General features: G+C 49.2%; 1 protein-coding gene across 1 annotated transcript in view; it reads left to right on the top strand.

Moving 5' to 3' along the window:
- The window catches only part of CAMKV (CaM kinase like vesicle associated), an 84,555-nt gene that overhangs the window by 30,248 nt on the left and 35,272 nt on the right, over nt 1-19,035 (top strand). Inside the window, exon 2 of the mRNA XM_014597969.3 lies at nt 13,483-13,591. Coding sequence (XP_014453455.1) covers nt 13,497-13,591 — 95 coding nt within the window. The 5' untranslated portion in view covers nt 13,483-13,496. The remainder of the gene's footprint in view (nt 1-13,482; nt 13,592-19,035) is intronic.

Raw genomic sequence — 19,035 nt, 5'->3', positions numbered from 1 at the left:
TCCCCCCAAAAAGAAGCTCGCAGAAGGCAGTTGGAGGCTTGGGTCCTCCAAAGATTGGGATTTTTCTATCAGAGATTTTGCAGTTTTTAAATAAGAAACACCAGAATTCCTGCTAGTGAGGCAGGTGGCGGGACCCAGGCAGAGGAGCCTGCTTAGGGCTAGCACCCAGGACCCAGCTGGAGGTGGCTGATGTCCTGGCCACTTGGGACCTGGAGGACATGCTTTAACAGTTCAAAGCAGGCCACTACACTGAGAACATGTTCTGGGCAATAGCTGCCCAGATGGCAGGGTGGCAGCACAATGCTCTACAAAGGCCAGCTGTGCAGCCACATACCTGAATATCTGCTGAAGCTGTGCAGTCCCTGTCCAGGTCTGGCAGGTGCACAGCCTTGGGACTACATGCTGTTGCAGGTGGCAGCAGGTCATAGCCAGGCAGCAGTCCCCACTGCCAGACTGCTGCAGTGGGTAGAGGGTGCAGGGAACTCTGTTAGGGTTGCTTCAGCAGTCCAGCTGGCACAAGGGGTAGTGTCCCCAGATACCAAGTGACTGAGCCCCAGAAGCTTCTGAGAGCAAGTAGCCCTGAGCTGCTTTCCAGGGAAGCTTTTTATACTGCTGCGGCCAGCACAGGTGCTGGCCCCAGGCTCTAATTCCCCCTGGCTGTAGATCCAGGAGGAGCTGGGCAGGGTTATTTTACCAAGTGGCACAACTTGCCCCACACCAAAATGCATGTCTGAGCATGTGTGCTGAGGCAAAAATCCCTGGCTCAAATTTGTGCTGCTCCTATTTGAGCTGCTGTAAGCACACATGCCCCTAAGGTGTATTAGGTAGGGTAAATGCTGTAGAGATAGGTAGTTGCTATGGCCATTGTACAGACATTGGTAAAACCCTCATTACAATAGTGTGTGCAGGTCTGGTCACCCATCTTTAAAAAAAGCTTAATTTAAAGTGGAAAAGTTCAAAGGACCACTAAAATGGCCATGGAAATTGAGACCTTTTCTTATGAAAGACGATTAATGGAGCTTGGCTTGTTGAACTTAACCAAATGGAGACTAGAGGGGGTATGACCACTCTTTACAAGTAATATTCATGAGGAGTATATTACAAAGGAGAAGAGCTGAAAAAAGCAGCACAAGATCAAATGGCTATAAATTGGCGAAGGATACATTTAGACTGAAAATCAGAAGATTTCTAAATACCAAAGGAGTGAAATTTGGAGTGGTCTTCTAATCCAGATGGAGTGGAGAGGTTGCAGAGAACCTCAGATGCATTAAGATTGACCTGGATAAGTTTATGGAATGGATGGCATGATGAGACGGGGAGTTCTGATCGCTAATCAGTGCGTGTGTGTGATATGTAGAATCATGTGTTTGTGGTCCTTAGGGTTAGAAGGTGTGTCTGGTGATGATCCTGTGCTTCAGGGATTTTCTTGGTTGACAGTAGGGACCAAGGAGGAATTTCTTCCCCTGCATGAATGCTACTGGTATTCGGGTGCCTTGCTTTCCTTTGAGGTACTGGGGCATTGGCTGCAGCTAAAGCTGGTGTTTTTTTGACTGGGGTGCACTATTGCTCCTGCCAGTAGAAAACCCAGAGGGGGACTGTGGGTGGGAGGATTGTGTGGGGAGTGGGGAGTTTGTGGGTGAGGGTGTGGGGTTTATGGATGAATTGTAGGGGGACTGGGGTGGGGAGACTGTGTGGCAGGGGTGGGCCCCCTGCGGGCCCCCCCTCATGGTACACAGCCCCCATACAGCAGCCAGCAGTAGGCTGTCAGAGTTCCCCGGAGGCGTGTGATGCTACCTGAGACCCAGAAGCTCCATGTGGTACACAGAGCTGGCCCAGCCTGCTGGTGCATGCCTTTGAATAAGACCCAGCTGGCTCTTGCTGTCATCTGGGGTTCCTGGCACCACAGGCAGGAACCATGCGCCATTGGGCTGGGCCATCTCCTGCCTCCATATGCCCCACGTGCCATTGGGCCAGCTGGCTCCATGGAGGCAGGAGTTGTCCTGGCCCAATGTTTCCTGTCTGCACTACAGAGAACCCCCTGTGGTGGCAACAGCTGGCCTGTATCTGCCCAAAGGCATGTTCCAGTATGCCGGGATGGCACCATGTGCCACATGGAGCCCCTGGGTCTCAAGTGGTGCCATACACTGCTGGGGGCTCTGCTAGGAGTGGGCCACGAGCGCCCTGACAGCCCACTGCTGCCTTTGCTGCAGGAGAGGTTGTGCACCATGTGGGGGGGAGTGGCCAGGTGGGGGCCCCACTCTCACACACAGTCCCCCCACACCCACAACATCCATCCCTACATCTACCCACAAACCCCCCATACCCCCTCTCAAACCCCACACTGCTCCCCCAATGTCCCCCCCACAATCTCATACCCTGCATGCCCAGCCACCAGATGGGACAGGACCTGCTGGTAGGAGCCGTGGCTGCCAAGGCAACTGCCACACTGCAGCCCGGCCCCATGCTCACACCAATGTTGGGACATGTGGCCCCAGCCAGGGGGGCTTCTGGTCCTAGGAACTACTTGAGGGGTGTGATGGGCTGGGGAGAGGTGACAGCAGGGTGTGTGTGTGTGTGTGTGTGTGTGTGCGTGCGTGCGTGCGGGGGGTGGGGTTGTGGGAGAGCTCCAGGTAGAAGAAGCTGCCAGAGCCAGGCTTAGAGTCCCCCTGCCCCAGTAGAGCAGCCTGTGCAAGGGGAGGCAGGCCTGGAAGGGAAGAGACTTGCCCAGCCCAATCCCTGTGCCCCAGTTGAAGGTAGTCCAAAAACAGCATGGGGATTGCTGAGGCTTGGGCACAGGTGTGGGGAGCAGAATAATAAGGGCTGGCACTGCTCAGAGCCACAAAGCAGTGGGTGGGACAGCTGCAGCTGAAACCATGTCCTAGTGCTGAGGTGGAGCTGCTGCTGGGAGGGAGCTAGTGGGAGCAGGCAAGGACTGTGGGTCAGGAGTGAGGGTCACTGGCAGTGTTGTGGGTTGAGAGTGAGGGGCATGGGCAAGGCACTGGCATCCCAGTGCTGCTCAGCATTCCACATCCTGATGAGCAAAGGGGGCAGGGGCAGCTCTGATTTTTCTATGATTTAAAAAAAAAAAAAGCAAATGCCCAAGTGTATAGATATTTAGAATTCATTTTATTATGATGATAGAGGTACTGGTAGGCTTCCAGATTGCTTTAAAATTGTAAATATATCAATAAAACATTGCCCAACTGATCTCTCTCTATATAGTGTTTTCTTTTTAATCATGGAAGAACGTGGATGTTAGGTATTTTAATGAGAGAATTTGGTTTTTTTATCAGAGAATTTGGAATTTTTAAACGGGGAACACTAGGTTTCCAGCTGGTGAAGCAAGTGGGGGGACCCGGGCAGGAGGAGCCTGCCCAGGACCAGCACTGAGGACTCAGCTGGAGGGCAGAGGAGGTGGATGACCTCCTGGGCATTTGGGGCCAGGAGAACACATTTTGACAGTTCAAAATGCAACAAGCACATTTTCCGTGGCAGAGCGGGGGCACCAGAATGCATGACAGCGGTGCTGCACAAATGCCAACTGTGCAACAAAGATGTGCAGGAGGCTCTGCTGCAGTGCCCATATCACAGCCCAGGAGGCCGTGCAGTCCCTGTCTGGGTCTGGCATGCACACAGTCATGGGGCTGTAGGTCCACGGGGGCAGATGCTGTTGCAGGTGGCAGCAGGTCACAGCTAGGCAGCAGCCTGCGCTGCCAGACTGCTGCAGTGGGTAGAGGATGCAGGGGCCACTCTAAGTTAGGGCTGCTTCAGCAGTCCAGCTGGCACAAGGGGCTAGTGTCTCCAGATACCAACTGGCTGGGCCTCAGAAGCTCCTGAGGGCAAGTAGCCCTGAGCTGCTCGCCAGGGCCGTGGCTGAAGATCCAGGAGGAGCTGGTCAGGGTCAGCTTGCCCCAAGTGAAACAATTTGCCCCACACCAAAGTGCATGTTCAGACGCATGTGCTGAGGCACAAATCTCCAGCAAAAATTTGTGCCACTGTTATTTGAGCTGCTGCAAGCGCACATGCCTGCATGTGTGGATGCGTCCAATATAGTGGGATTTTTAATTATTTATTTGTGTATGTGATTTAATTGCTGCCCATCCCAACAAAGGCTCAGGGTGACTTATAGTAAGAGAACAGAACAATTTAACAGGGCAACTAGAATATCAAAATAAAACAAAGAACATCTAAACAACATCTTGGCCTAACTTTGCTAAATGGCTGCCCAAATAGGAAGATCTTGCACCATTTCTGAAAGGTGTCCAGGCTTGGACTCTGGTAGGCCTCAAGAAGGAGGAAACTCCAGAGCTAAGAAGCAACTACCCAGACTGACCTCCCACACATTTTTACCAAACAGTGGAGGTTCACCGATACAATGATCCATATCGTATCAGCACCAATAAAAGGAAAATTGACATTATCAGCAATCGGCTTTATTTAGCTGACGTGGCCAATAATGTTGGCGATAAATGCTGTGTGCATGGGCACAGCTGCAGCATGCATGCAGCCAGCCTGGCAGCTTGGAGAGCAGCCTCCAGCTGGTAAGTCTGTGGAGGGTGGAAGGGGCAGTGGTAGGGGGAGCAAATCAAGGCCCCCACAGTGAGGGAGGGAATGGGGCTAGGGCTGGGGCAGGGGCAGGTGCTACACAGCCAAGGTGGGTTGGGGCATGGGATGGAACTTCAAGTGTTTCATCTGGGGGGAAGGGGGTGGCTCCCACTGCTGCATGCACCCCCGGGGGAGGCATGGGGGGGCATGTGCCCCCCAGATCTGTGCACAGGGCAAGGGTGGGCTGCCACTGCGGACTCGGGTTGGGAGCGGAGCTGGGTTCTTCCTGGTGGGAGGGTTGGGCCAGGGCTGTGCTCAGGGCAGGCATTGGTGGTGGTAGCGCTGGGAGGGTGGGGCTGTGGTGAATTCTGGGGTGGCCATAGCCTAACCTGTAGCCTCTCCCTCCCAGTGATGCCACCCCCCACCCTGAGCTCTGTCCTGGCTAAACCCCCCTGCTTGGAAGAGCCCAGTGCTGCCCCCAGGCCCAGCCCACAGTGGCCGTCTGCCTTCGCCTCATGCACAGATCTGGGGGGCACATGCCCCATGTGCCTCCTTTGGGGGTGCGCTCAGTGGCAGGAGCCACCCCCCTACTCTCCCTGGATGAGCTGCTCGCAGCTCCATCCCACTCCCCTCCCCACACCAGCTGGGTAGCATCTGCCCGTGCCCCAGCCCCACTGCCTCCCTCACCATGGGGGCCTCAGTCTGCCCCCACCATGTCCCTTCCCCCAAGCAGGATGCTGCTGTCCAACCTGCCGGGCTGCATATCGGCAATCGGATCAGTATCGGCTGATATGGCTTGTTAATAAGCCATCAGTATCGGCCTAAAAATTTTTTATTACTGCACCCCTACCAAACAGACTTGGTGTACTGGTGATACTTGCAGGAGATTTTTCTCAGTTGACTCTAGGGGATGTGATGGACCATAAAGGAGAAGGTGGTCCCTTCGGTATATAGGACCAGGGCTATTTAGGTCAAAACCAACACTTTAAATTTTGCCCAGGAAGCTGCTGGGACGCGGTTCAGATACTGGAGGCCTAGTTATATACTCTTGGTGACCCACCCCTGTCAGAAGGTATATTGCTGTGATCTGCACCAGCTGCAGCCTTCAGACAACTTTTAGGAGTACCCCTATGTAGAGCATGTTGAAGTAGTCTAGATTTGACATTATGAAAGCAAGGATTATGATGATCAAGTGTGAATCTGAAAGAATAGGTAGCAGCCTTCTCACGAGGTGGGACTGCTGCTATCACTGCCACCTGAAGATCCAGGAGCACCCCAAGGCTGAGAACCTGAGTGACAAGAGGAGCTGAACCCCATCCAAGATGGGTGTTTCAGTCGCCCCCAGTTAAGTGGTCTATACTACCATTATGTCTGTCTCATATGGATACAGTTTCGATTGATTCACCCACATCCAGCCCCCAAGTACAGCCAGGCACTAGGAAAGGACAGAATCTGTGGGGCCAGGGTTAGAAGAGAAGGAGAAGTAGAGCTGGATATCGTCTGCATAATAATGACATCTCTAATTCTACTTCATCCTTTTTGAGATGTGGGGACCAGAACTGCACACAATATTCAAGACATGGGCACACCATGGATTTGTATGATGGCATGATGATGTTCTCCATTTTGTATTCGAGTCCCTTCGTAATGATGGCCAACATTTTATTGGCTTTTTTGTTCACTACTGCACACTGAGCTGATGTTTTTGAAGAACTGTCTACAATGACTCCAAGATCTCTTTCCTGAGTTGTAACAAATAGTTGAGAATCCAGTATTGCATATGTGTGTTTGTGTGTGTGTTAAGGTTATTTTTTCCTAGGTGCATTACCTTGCACTTATCAAAATTAAAGTTCACCTGACATGTTTTTGGCCACCCACTTAGTTTGGTGAGATTTTTCTGCAGATCCTCTCTATCAGCTTGGGACTTGACTACCCGGAATACTTTGGTGTCATCTGCAAACTTGGATATTTCACTGTGTACCCCCATTTCTGGGTCGTTAATGAAAGTGTTTAACAAAATAGGGCACTCTCTCATCACTGACCCTCTCCATCTCAAAGCAACATAGGCCCTGCTTCATGAGGGCTTTCCACTTGCAACAGTCCAGAGCAGTCGGTTCCCACCAGCATTGGCCTTTGATGAACAGCTTGCAAAGGTTTTTCTTGCAGGCATCAACAAAATGGAGTTTGGGCTGTCCAAGTTGACATCTGCCAATGGCCAGCTCACCAAAGAGTATGTCCTTGGGGATTTGGCCATCGCACATACAACTTACATGTCTTTGGTCTGTCTCAAGAGCACAAACATACTGAGTATCTTGGCCCATTCCAGAACGGTGAAGTTGGGGATTTTTATCATGGCATGTTATGCCTAGCATACAGTGGAGACATCAAAGATGAAAACTGTTTAGTTTTCTTTCTTCCTTGGCATAAGGAGTCTATGTTTTGCTGCCATACAATAGAGAGCTAAGTATGCAAGCCCTGTAGGTGGACATCTTTATTGACAGAGTGAGTGCTCCTTTTTTCCAAACTCTCTTTTAGAGTCTACCCTGAGTCTCATACCTTGAGACTCAGGGTAGACTCAAGCCATGGCATTGCTTGACTTTCAAATGTGAGTGTTAATTTTGACTTCCAAGCCAAGATTTTGAGAGATGGCGGAGCTCAAGTAAGTGAATTTTCAACCACTTCCAGGCTTTCATCATTTATTCTAACTTCAGGAGGGCAATCACCTTGTTGACCCATAACCACTGTCTTCGTTAGGCTAATAATGGTCAGACTGAAATCATCACAAGTATGAGAGAAGCAATCCATGAGACTTTGCAGTCCTGCTTCTGAATGACTAACAATTACTGTGTTGTCAGCAAAGAGCCTTTCACAGACAAGAACTTTCAGGTTTTCGTTTTCTGTTTGAGACGAGCAAGGTTAAAGAGTTTCCCATCGGATCTAGTCCGAAAGTATACTCCTCAAGAGCCACTGAATGCATATTTGAGTAGGACAGTGAAGAAAATCCCAAAAAGCATCAGAGCTAGGGCACAGCCCTGTTTCACACCACTCTTGATTTCTAATTCTTCCAAACATGATCCATCAAACTGCACTGTTCCATGCATACCAACATGGAAGGGCTTGATGATGCTCAAGGGCTTAGGAAAGCAGCCAATCTTCAGGATTCAAAACAAACCATCTCTGCTGACAAGATCAAAAACTTTGGAGAGGTCAACAAATATTATGTACAAAGATTTCCTTTGTTCATGGCACTTCTCTTGTAGCTGTCTCAAGGTGAGTATTATATCTGTCATGGATCTGGTGGATCTGAAACCACATCAAGACTCATGGTAGACTCTGTCAGCAAGGGTCTGCAGTCTTAGCAGGATGACTTTGGTGAACAGCTTTCCAATAATGCGAAGTAAGGATATACCTCAAGTGACTATGCTGGCATCCTTCACGTCTTGAGGAATTTCACCTTCTTTCCAACACATACATACTAATTCATGCAGATAGAGGATGACAGATTTCCTACACTTAATAACTTCAGCCAGTATGCAATCCACACCTGGGGCTTTATTACAAGCAAGATAATCAGTGGCTTTTCCTAATTAATACCTGTGGCGGACTAGTAGGGGGTGCTCCTGCATTGAGCCACCCACCTCACTGCGCCCGACCACCTTCCAGGCTCTGAGTGCCTCCCTGGGGGCGCCTCACATCTGGCCGACCCCCTTCCTGGAGCACACCCACTAGCCTGGGGGTAGAGCTGCCACCACCCAGGGATGGGCTTGATTCTGGCACTGCACCCCCTGGGAAACACAGGCCTAGTAGCCCTCAAGGGTACTTGACTCACTTCAAGAACTTGAGGTGCTTCCCTCAGTCGGAAGCACAAATAGTGGTCTCCCTTAGTTAGCTAAACCAAGGGGACCCCAGGGCATAATCTAGACCTACTTCCGATAAGTCTCCCATGCTAGGTACAAAGGAGAACTTTATTGGTTACAAGGAGTAGGATTGGAATAGGGTACAGAGTTGAGTAGTATCAGAGAAATCCCATAGAGCAAACAGGGTGGCTGGAGTAGCCTTTGATCACACATCTGAATTACTGCAAGCTATATAGCTAGTTAGATCTCAGGTAGCTTACTCACAAGTATCATCCAGAGGCAGGTGGAGATTCCCTCTGGAGGCAGGCAGTTCCTTAATCATAAGTTTTGAGAGAGAGAGCAAGTTTCAGATGGTCCAGCTCTTCTCTCTCTCTGAGTTTTCCTCATGGCAGCTGCCCCTTCCTCCTGGGCAGTCCTTAACTTATATAGCCCTTATGACCTCATTTACCTGGTCCAATGGAGGCCAGCACCTGTTGGCTGTCAGCCAACCAATTTGAAATGCATCACTGGTTGCTGGACAGACTGGCAATCTCTAGCCCACCAGGGTGTCCAAGCCCTTCACCCAGGTATGTGATGCCAGTCACGTAGGCAGAGGGAGCAGGTTTCCCCCCTCCCTCAGGAATGTATCCAGCTCAGGTTACCTAAAGAGATGGGGTAAGGTGTGTATCCTCTGCTGGGCCCATATTAAACTGTCACAGAGCAGAGTTTTGGGGAAGAAACAGAGGTGGCCTTCTGCCACAATACCAATGTATGATCAGTATCACAGTCAGCACTCTGATGGGACTGCATGACGTTAATTATCACAGAAGTCTTGTAAGCGGGTGATAATTAGGTCAAGTTGTTGCCAGTGTCCAGATCGTGGGTGGCACCAAGATACCTTGTGTTGAGGTTTCACATTGAAGAAAGAATTTATTATGCATCGCTTGAGTAAGTGTTTCCTGTTTTCATTCATTTTGCTGACACCATTGGCACCCAAACAGTGAGTCCAGGCAGCATGCTTAGTGCCATCCCTTGCACTGAAGTCTCCAATCAGGAGGATTTTTTCATTAGGTGAAAAATTACTGATTAAGGCACTAAGCTCATTATAAAAGTGGTCCTTTGATTTGGATGAAGTGGTGAGAGTAGGGGCGTATGCACATAAGAGGACCAGAGGCAGTAGTGAGTCCAAGTACATTAATCTTTCAGAACCTTTGCTTGGCGGTACTATTGCAAACAGCACTTTGTTTTTGACTGCAAAGCCAACATAGTGCTCTCCGATTTCTTCGGGATGTTTACCACACCAAAAAAGGTGCAGCTGTTTTCTTTCACGCAACTGGTGCCTTGGAATCCGGTCTCTTGTAGAGCAATCATATTGACATTCACTCTTAGCAGTTCCACATCAATGGCTGCAGTTTTGTTTACACCAGCAATGGTTTGGAGATCACTGGATATACCTGGGGTCACTGTATGTATGTTTCAACTTCCAATCTTTAGGATTAAAAGGTTTTCCTTCATATTTTTTGTCATAGCTGGTGGTGCACGATAGACTGCTTTCAAGTTGAATCTCTAAGCTTCAAACACCCACTGAAGCATCACTGTGGCAGAAAAACATCATACTGGCTGGGGACTGTCCAGCTTGAGGCAAATGGTCATTTTCCAATGAGGTGCAATGACCTCTCCCACTGTTGGAGACAACCTCTGGTGCCTGGATCTATGCCAATCTATTAATGGATTATAACTGGTAACTGTTGACTCCTGTTCGTTTCAACGCATTGGCAAAGCTGGAGTGACCTCTCCAGGGCACAAAAGCCTGAGTGTTTTCTAGGTGATCAGGAGTTGCTCAAGCTCCAGAATAACCCTTTTGCCTTTGCCAGCGTGTCCATTGGAAAAGTAGAACCAATACAGTGTGGCGCTGTGAAAGTTGTAGGAGCTGCCAGAAAGAAGATTAAATAATTGCCTAACTGCCTTAGGGTGTCCACTCCAGATTTTCTTGCCATGCTATAGTCCTTTAAGAAAGATCTTTGCCACAGTTGTTCAGTTTCAGAACAGATCAAGAGTCACCTGCATTCCAGATGCCATACCTCATGCAGTAGTGGGAGTGGATGCTTGGATGCTGCTGTTTCTATAGCCAAGTTCAGTGTGCTATTCTATAGATCAACCAGGCCATCAATAGAGTAACCATCAAGGTCAGTGGGAATGTCCCCGAGAGAGTTCTGGAATCTAACTGGCTCCATGAGTCTCCAGCCAGCCTACAGCCCTGATAGCAACAATGGAGGATAGAGACTCTAGGGCAGAGATGGGCAAAATATGGTCTGTCAACTAATTGGGTCCAGCCTCCAGGCGGACATCCTCTCACTGATTGGATCTGGCCCACAGCTGCCCCCATGGTGCTCTGCATGGGGTCGAGCCCCACTTGCTTCCAACCCAGGCAGTCTGTGCTGCACTTCCACCTGTGCCTGCCAAACCTGGCCCTGGCCAGTGTGCACAGCTTCCCAGCAGGGCTGCTCCCAGTGCCGCTGCAGCTACCCGGGTACTATTCAGCTCCGACCCCCCCCCCCTCCAGTGGCTGTTCCTCCTCCTCCTAACTGCTCCAGGTGGGGTGGTGGGGAAGCTGCAGCCAGGTGGCTTCTGCCCTAGCACTCAGGGCTTTAGCTCTAGCTCCTGGCTGCTGTCCATCCACTCAGCCACCTGCAGGTGGCTGCTCATTGCACCCAGCAGGCAGAGTGGGTGGAAGTGGCTGGGAGCTGGAGTTGGAGATGGTGCACTGTGAGAGGAGCCATCTTGTTGCAGCTTCCTCCCCCCACCCCCTCACCTGGAGTGGGGCAGGAGGAGAAGTAGCTGCCAGAGGTGGGGGGAACTGAGGAGTCGAGCCAGAAGCAGCCCTGCTGGGAAGCTGTGCATGCAGCCTGGGGCCAGGGCCAGCAGCTGAAGGGAGCACAGACTACACCTGCATTGTACCACCAGGGTGAGCTCTACTGCATGTGCCCCCTGCCCTCCCATTCCCTTCCTGCATCCCTGGCTGGCTTCCAGGACCTAGCACACAGGAAGCCCATACCCACCCTCACATGCACATACCTACCCCCACCCCCTCCACACCTTCTCCTTTCCCCCACAATATACAAGACTAAGACTTTATTTGGAGCTAGTGTGCAATTACTTCTATATATGCTACTCAAAAAACCATAAATCAGGACAAAAATAATTTTTTAAAATAAAATTAAAATAGTTTATAGTACATATTTGATTTTTAGTATAAGATTTGTTTTTATCTATAATTTGTTAAAATATTATCTTGCAAAAGATTTTATGTGTATGGCCCTCAATAGCTCACCAAAACTTGTTAAGTGGCCCCCCAGTCGAAATGATTGCCCAACCCTGCTGTAGGAGGTAGTGGTCTGACTTTGGCAGGAATTTGTTTAGAATTTCAAGAAAGCCTTTGATAACATTCCTTGCTAGCAGCTACTAAAGAAGCTGAAGAACTCATGGAGTGAGAAGCAGAGTATTTTCAATGATCAAAAACAAGCTAAGAAATGAAAAAGAAATAGAATAGGAATAAATGGTCAATTTTCCTCAGTTTTCTTTAACTGCAGGGTTTCTCAAAGTTCTATATTGGGTCCTGTGTTATTTAATGTTCCAGAAAAAGGGGTAGCTAACTTTGCTGATGACAAAAAGTTATTTAAGTTAGTCAGGTTTGGAAAAGTCTTTGAGGAATTTCAGAGGGACCCAACCAGGCATTGTGGACAGGCAATGTTACTGTAAGCAGTGGCGACATGTAGGGGGTGCAAAGAAGTGCATGTGTACTCCCTGAGAGCGCTGGTGCACCCCCTGATTGGCTGCACTTGCCACTTAGGTGATGCTGGGAGGGGGGGCGCGGTGGGAGCGCTGGTGTCCCTCCTACAAGTGCTGGCCAGGGAGTGGAGCACCATTGCACTTCCAGAAGCGGCTGCAGCGATCGGCCATCTCGAGATCAGTCGGTGGGATCGGCTGCGGGGTTATCCTGCCCCCAGTTGCTGACTGGTCGCTGGGGAGGGCACATGCCCCCCCCCCAACTAAGGCGGCACCAGTCCCCCATGACTGTAAGATAAGTTTAGTGTCAATAAGGGCAAAGTAGCATGCATTGAAGGGGGAAATTTAAACTACTTGCACACCTTAAAGAGTTTTAAATTCACTCTCAGTTCAAGAAAGGGACCTAAGTGTCAGTGTGCACAGCTCATTGGAGTGCAGCTGTGGTCAAACAGCTAATTAGGGAACTTGACAACTGGGAAAATATCATGGTGACTATTGTAATGCTTATATATAGATCCAGAGTGCAGCCTCATCTGGATCTTGTGTGCAGAGTTGCCTGCCCCATCTCCTAGGGGAAGAAACTGATGGGGGTCTTGGGGTGGTTGAAAAGAGTGACAAAGGAACTTTTCTGTGATGAACAATAAAAGAACTGGGACCTTTTTCTGAGAGGAGATGAATGAGGGGGGGCAGATACAAATCTATAAAATAACAACTGACTTAGAGAAGAGTGACTAGGAGTGTCTGCTCCTTTCACCTCAGAACATAATAATAATAAAAAGTGAATAAAACAGAAAGGTAAGGAATTCAGGAGTGAGGCAGTATTGGTTCATTCAGGAATGATTAAGCTATGGAACCTGCTGCCAGATAACTTGGCCAAGAACTTGATGAGATACAGTGAGACAGATAAGAATAGCCAGATTTATGAGCCTGACTGATGATAGCAAAAAGTATATTGGACTGAAGACCTTTCTGGGTTTAAGCCACTCTGATTGTTAGGAACAAAGATAAGAGTTGATGATATAGACAGATTGCTCCATATCTGCTGTGCCTCGGTTCCTACCCATTCCCCTAGTGCTGGCCACTGTTAAGAGACAGGATGCCAGGCTCACCAGCTCTTCAGATGTCCCTCACAGAGGGACCTGTGGATGCCAGACAGAAAGCAAGGGATGGGTGTCAGAGCAGAGGGTAGGGCTCTATTCCCTGTATTTTTTTTCTCTGTTTTCCAAAGAAGGATGTCGAGCAATCTGTGTAGCTGCTTTGCCAGCCCAGCCATCATTACCTCCTCAGACACTAATCCAGCTTCTTTGCCTTCCAGCATCGGGCCTGGCGATGCCGTTTGGTTGTGTAACCCTAGGGGACAAGAAAGATTACAACCAGCCATCTGAGGTGACTGACAGATATGACTTGGGACAAGTTATCAAAACGTGAGTTTGGACCGTACACCACTACCACACTGTCTCTCTTCCCTTGCCCTTTCCTGCCTCTGCCCCATTTCCTGTTGCGTCTTTTACTCTTCCATCGTTCCTATGTCATATATAGGAATTGGGTAGGATCCCTTTATGGCCCATCTATACTGAAAGACTGGTATTTATTGATATAAACCACTTAGGGGTCAGGAATGGACAGATGTGCAACTGCCCAAAGGTAACAGGTGCTATTACCTTTCCAGGTAGTGAGGGAGCAGGTATAGCTTGTTTGAATGGACACAGAGAGATGAAACCTAAATTGGTGCAACTTAGACCGGTAGGTTTTTACTGCTGATTCCTTCACGGGCAAATCTCCAACAGGCTGGATTAAGTTTTCTCAGTTTAGGGTTTTGTGTCATGTGTCTGCTACTCTTACATTGGTGCAATATATATAATACACACAAACTATGTTAGAAGAGCATTAAACTTGCAAAGCCAGAGTTATGGCTAAAGGTGCATTTACAGTATGACAATTGTCATTAATTATGCAATCACATACTAAATACTTTAATCCCCAGGACACCTCTCTCAGTTAGTATGAACAGTGCTCCACAAAAGAGCAGTTATTCAATATTTGTTCTTCTTCTAATTGGTCAGTAAGGGCAGTGGTCTATTTCCTTCTCGTTCATCTAAGCATTCAGATTTGGTCATCTAGATGGTACTTTTCATCATTAAACTGTCAAAAATACCACTTATGCACATTCTGGCAATCTTTTCCTGGGCACATAGCCCTGAGCATGTGGACAAAAGTGCATGACTACGTAGTTACACAGAATGAGCATGTATAGTAGTAGCAAGGGACTGTACGCATGCCCCTTGTGGATGCATATTGTTCTTAGATGCCCAGAAATGGAGTTGGCCAAAACCTGTATCTATTAGATTTAGGCTGACGAACAGCAGAGGAGCGTGCGTGTGCACGTACCTCCCCCCATAGTTCAGTAGTTAATGCATTCACCTGGAAAGCTGCAAGTGCTGGATTTTTGGCTCCCCTCACCTGGTGGTAGTAGGGGACAGGTTTATGTGTCTTTGACCTCCTAGTACAGCATGCTAACACCACACCACAGGTCAGCTGTCACTTATGCTCCTTGAAGCAAAGCCAGTAATACAGTCTTTGGAAAATGTGGATGGAGAGGCAATAAAGAGAATCTTCTGCCTTACTGGGAGCAGAAGCCCAGCTAGAACTGAGGGGCTTTCCACTCCTTTCAAAGCAACAGGCACTCACTCTCACTTGCTCTACTCCTCTTGCCCTCAACAATTTCCCTCATGTCTTTCTCCTGTGGCTGCCCAAGGACCCAACTTCAAAAGGAGCACCAGAGAACAACCTACATAATGGCTGGCCTGTGGTGTGGTGTCTGGAGTGCTATGATGGGAAATCATAGGGGGCCAGGTTCAACCTCCTCTAGGAGAAGGTCCCAGCACTCAGGATCTTCACCTTCCTAGGTGAGTGCCACTGAACTCCCTTGGAGGGAAGAGATGGTCTCTTTCATCTTGTTGCCAGTACATAGGCCTAGTTTGGGCATGCACAGTCATCCACATGCACAGGCCTAGGTGCTAGGCTTTCTTGACATTTAGTGACCAAATCTGCACATTTAGAAATGCAGGTAAGAAAAGAATGTTACATTATATGACACGATGCTTTGTGTGATGCAAAACCTGTTCTGAAGAAAGACTGAATAAGTACTTACGGGCTTTTCTCTGGTGCTGATCACTATTGGCTAGCAGCTGCAGTTAAGCCTATAGACAAAACATTTCCTGAGTTTGTGGCAATTTTACAAAAATCAACTCTTTCCAAAGCAATTGGTGAGTGTGGGACCTGTTTGCTTTTATAAATGGAATAAGAAACAGAATTCTTTTGCCTTTCCCATATAACATACCCAAATATAACATGCACCCAATTTTTGGAAGGCCCCAAAAAGGAATAAAAATAACATTGGTGTACAGGTAAGTTCCAAAGGTCTGGAGCTTCCAGGACTGTGGACCATGTGCAGGGAGCTAGGGGCCATGTTGTGGGGTCTGGGGGCCAGCAGTCATGTGTTGGGGCCCCATCTGGCATGCCGATGCTGGGGCCCCATGATGGGACATGATCCAGCATACTGTCAGTGGGGCTATATGGCAGGGCTGGGGGCCAGGAGTTGGGGGCCACATGTGGGAAGTGACCCAATCTGACATAGAGGCCTAATCTGGCACATCAACTCCAGGGCTGCATGGCAAATCCGACTCTATACATTGGCTCCAGGGCGGTGTGCTGAGTCCAAGAGCAAGACCGCACCCTAGCTCTAGAGCCATGTGTTGGGTCTGAGGCCATGTGTTGGATCGGACCCAATACCACAGCAATTAATGCTGCCACCACTCTGCCACAGCAATTAATGTTGCCACCGCTTTGCCCACTCTCCCCCCTTCCCCCTGCCCATTACCCTCTGCCAAATTTCCAGACCCAAGAGGAGCCCTTTTCCTCACATATAGTGCACACCCCAATTTTCCCCAGCTGGTTTTGGGAGAGGGAGGTGCAGGTTATATACTATTTTCAGAGCATGTGCCTGAATTAAGAAAATTGAGAGCACCACTAGTCCAAAGAGAGTGTTATTGATGCACTAAGGGACTGGTTAGTGTATGATATACAAAATGAAACAATAACAAAACAGCCATTGACTGAAACTGTTATCTTATTGTCAGATCAGTAGAAATTTCTGTATCATTAGAACCAGCTATTAAAGATACCAGGAAGCTGTAATAACATTATGTGAGCATGACAACAAATAATCTGAAGTTCAGGCACAATGTAAAGGAAACTAAAAGACTTTGCTTTTAGTTTCACAATGCAAATGTAACCCAGGTGCACGGTGTTACCCATGGCCACCACCGAACAGTGGGATCCTGGGGTGCCTGGTAGCCAGCAACCTTGCCCAACCCTTCTTGTGACTGCGGCAGGTTCCTCAAGAAGAGGATCTCCCTGTACAGAGGATGAGTCTTGCAAACAGGGTTAACTATATACAGGATTAATTATATACTATATCAATTACAAATAATCAAACAGGTTTAACTCGTAAGGGCTATTAAAGAGAACATATAATACACACCCACAACCCTGGTAATGACAGTTACAACATATAACCTTTCCTTTTAATACCCATAACCTACAAGGAGAGTACTAATCACAGATAGATATTAAGGCACCAACACTGAACCAACTGAGTTACAGACTTATAGGTTTGCCTCTACTTATGTACACAACCAATCAATAACTTTTATACACCAAGATGAACACAATAGCTCTCTGCACACTTAACAGCCTAGGGTGATTCCTTGAGAGGAATAGCCACTTCTTTGCCCCTCTCACTGGAGCATGGGCAGGTCCTCCTTGGCTTGGATCCCCCTGTGCTTGCTTCAGGTGTCACACGCTGCCGGCCGTCACTCCCTCCTGACATCTGCAGTACACTTCTCACCCCTGATCTCTGCCCCTGATACAGCTGGCGACAGGGTCTGGGCTGCTGGCTCAGGCAGTCCCCCTGGCCAGTACATACACACCCCACCAAGCAATCCGGAGAGGATTTTGTCACCTCCTTGTCCTGGCTTTCTACAGGGTGCCTCACCCCAGGTAAGTAGGGTCTAGTGTCTTCTAAACCCCGCTTTTCCCACCATGAACCAGGTGGCCTTTCTGGCTCCCTGTGGCCTGTGTCCCACCATCTTCAACCCCGCACGCAGTTGGACCGGGCCTGTCTCCCTCTGGTCCCTCCTGCTCCATGCACACTCCCCCCACTCAGGGCTTGTACGCTCCTTCCCTGCTAAGCCACAGCACCGCTCTCCTCTACGTCTCGGGGGGGGGGGGGGGGGGGGGTGGCGGGGATTCTTGGGCTCAGACATCTCTCCGAGCCTGCAGCAACTCCCTCAGTGGCTCTGCAGGCTCCAGGGAAGAACCCCTGCAGCCAGGCTCCCTCCAGCCTTCAACCTGCAGTGTGGGCCGTTTCTCTCTTTTCCCCCAGGAGGGAGGGGGAAAACCCTGTTATCCATGACCTCCCTAGCCAATTCCCAACAGGGATTTCTTCTGGAGGCCTCCACAATGGCCCCCGTTCCTTTTTTCTCTCCCAGAATGGGTCCCTCCAGGCAGGCCTCATCTGCCCACACTGGAGCCTTCCTTGGACAAGCATCCCACTTTCATAGCACATTGTCTCTAGAGGGGCAGCCTTCCCATGCTGCTGCCCAGCTGTGCTCCTCATGAGACACTCCGCCTTTAGGTAATCACAGTCTTACTGCTTGTTACACAAATGATAGTCGGTTTGAGGAACACCTTGGAGGAAACATAGTAAATTGGGGGAAATAAAGAAAATGTATAAGTCAGTGCAAAAGGCACAACTGTTGTCTGCCAAGGGCAACAGTAGAACATTTTAGATTCATTACCTTGTAAGTGACTACATGGAGACTGCTATAGTATTGCTACAGCTGTTTAATGTACAGCAGAGGTGTCAAATTCACTTGGGGCTCTGGGCCAGATACAGACTGTGGAGCTCTTTGTTGGCCAGATCCAACCCTGGGCATGGGGGCAACCACTGTGACCTGTGCAATGGTGGTGACTGCAGAAGCAGTGGTGGCAGATCCAATGGTGAGGGGTCCCGTACGAGCAGTAGCAGATCCAGAAATGGTGAGGGACCTGGAGCAGGGGTCCAGCAGCAGTGGGGGTCCAAGGACACAGCAGGGGTCAGGGCCAGATACAGCAGCAACCGAGGCTCACCACCAACAGCCATGACCAGCAGGGGCAAAGGGTCCCACATTCTGTGAGAGAACATGCCGCCTAACTTTCAGAATCCTGCTGGTAACCCAGTGAGCTGGATAGAGGGGCTCCACAGACCGGATCTGGCCCCTGGGCTATGTTTGACATCCCAGCATAAATGATAATTAATAAAGTATTTAGATTCTTTCACAAAAGAAAAAAGTTAAAAGTTTTTAGGTATGTGGGGAGCCAGAAGAAAAGCAAGGGCAACATTGTACCCCTGCTAAACCAGATGGGACAACTGACAATCAATGCCCATGAAAAAGCAAACTTGCTTAATGGGTACTTTGCGTCAGTATTTCACCAGTCCCATGGGATGTCCCTGCCCACTGTGGGTCAGGGAGGTCCGGGTGAGGGAGATTTCTTAACCTCCATTGAAGCTGACCTCGTGAAGGAACACTATGACAGGCTGGATACCTTCAAGTCAGCCGGCCCTGACAGTTTACTCCCCAGGGTACTCAAGGAGCTGGGAAGCATCATAGCTCAGCCCCTGGCATGGATCTTCGAGAACTCCCAGTGCTCTGGTGAAGTGCCCAAAGATTGGAAGAAGGCCAATGTGGTGCCTATCTTCAAGAAAGGAAGGAAAGTGGATCCGACAAACTACAGGCCCATCAGCCTGACCTCTATCCCGGGGAAG

The sequence above is a fragment of the Alligator mississippiensis genome, chromosome 12, assembly GCF_030867095.1.
Source record: "Alligator mississippiensis isolate rAllMis1 chromosome 12, rAllMis1, whole genome shotgun sequence".
Classification (NCBI taxonomy): domain Eukaryota; kingdom Metazoa; phylum Chordata; order Crocodylia; family Alligatoridae; genus Alligator; species Alligator mississippiensis.
The sequence above is the reverse complement of the archived record's forward strand: the minus strand, read 5'-3'. Positions and strand labels throughout refer to the sequence as shown.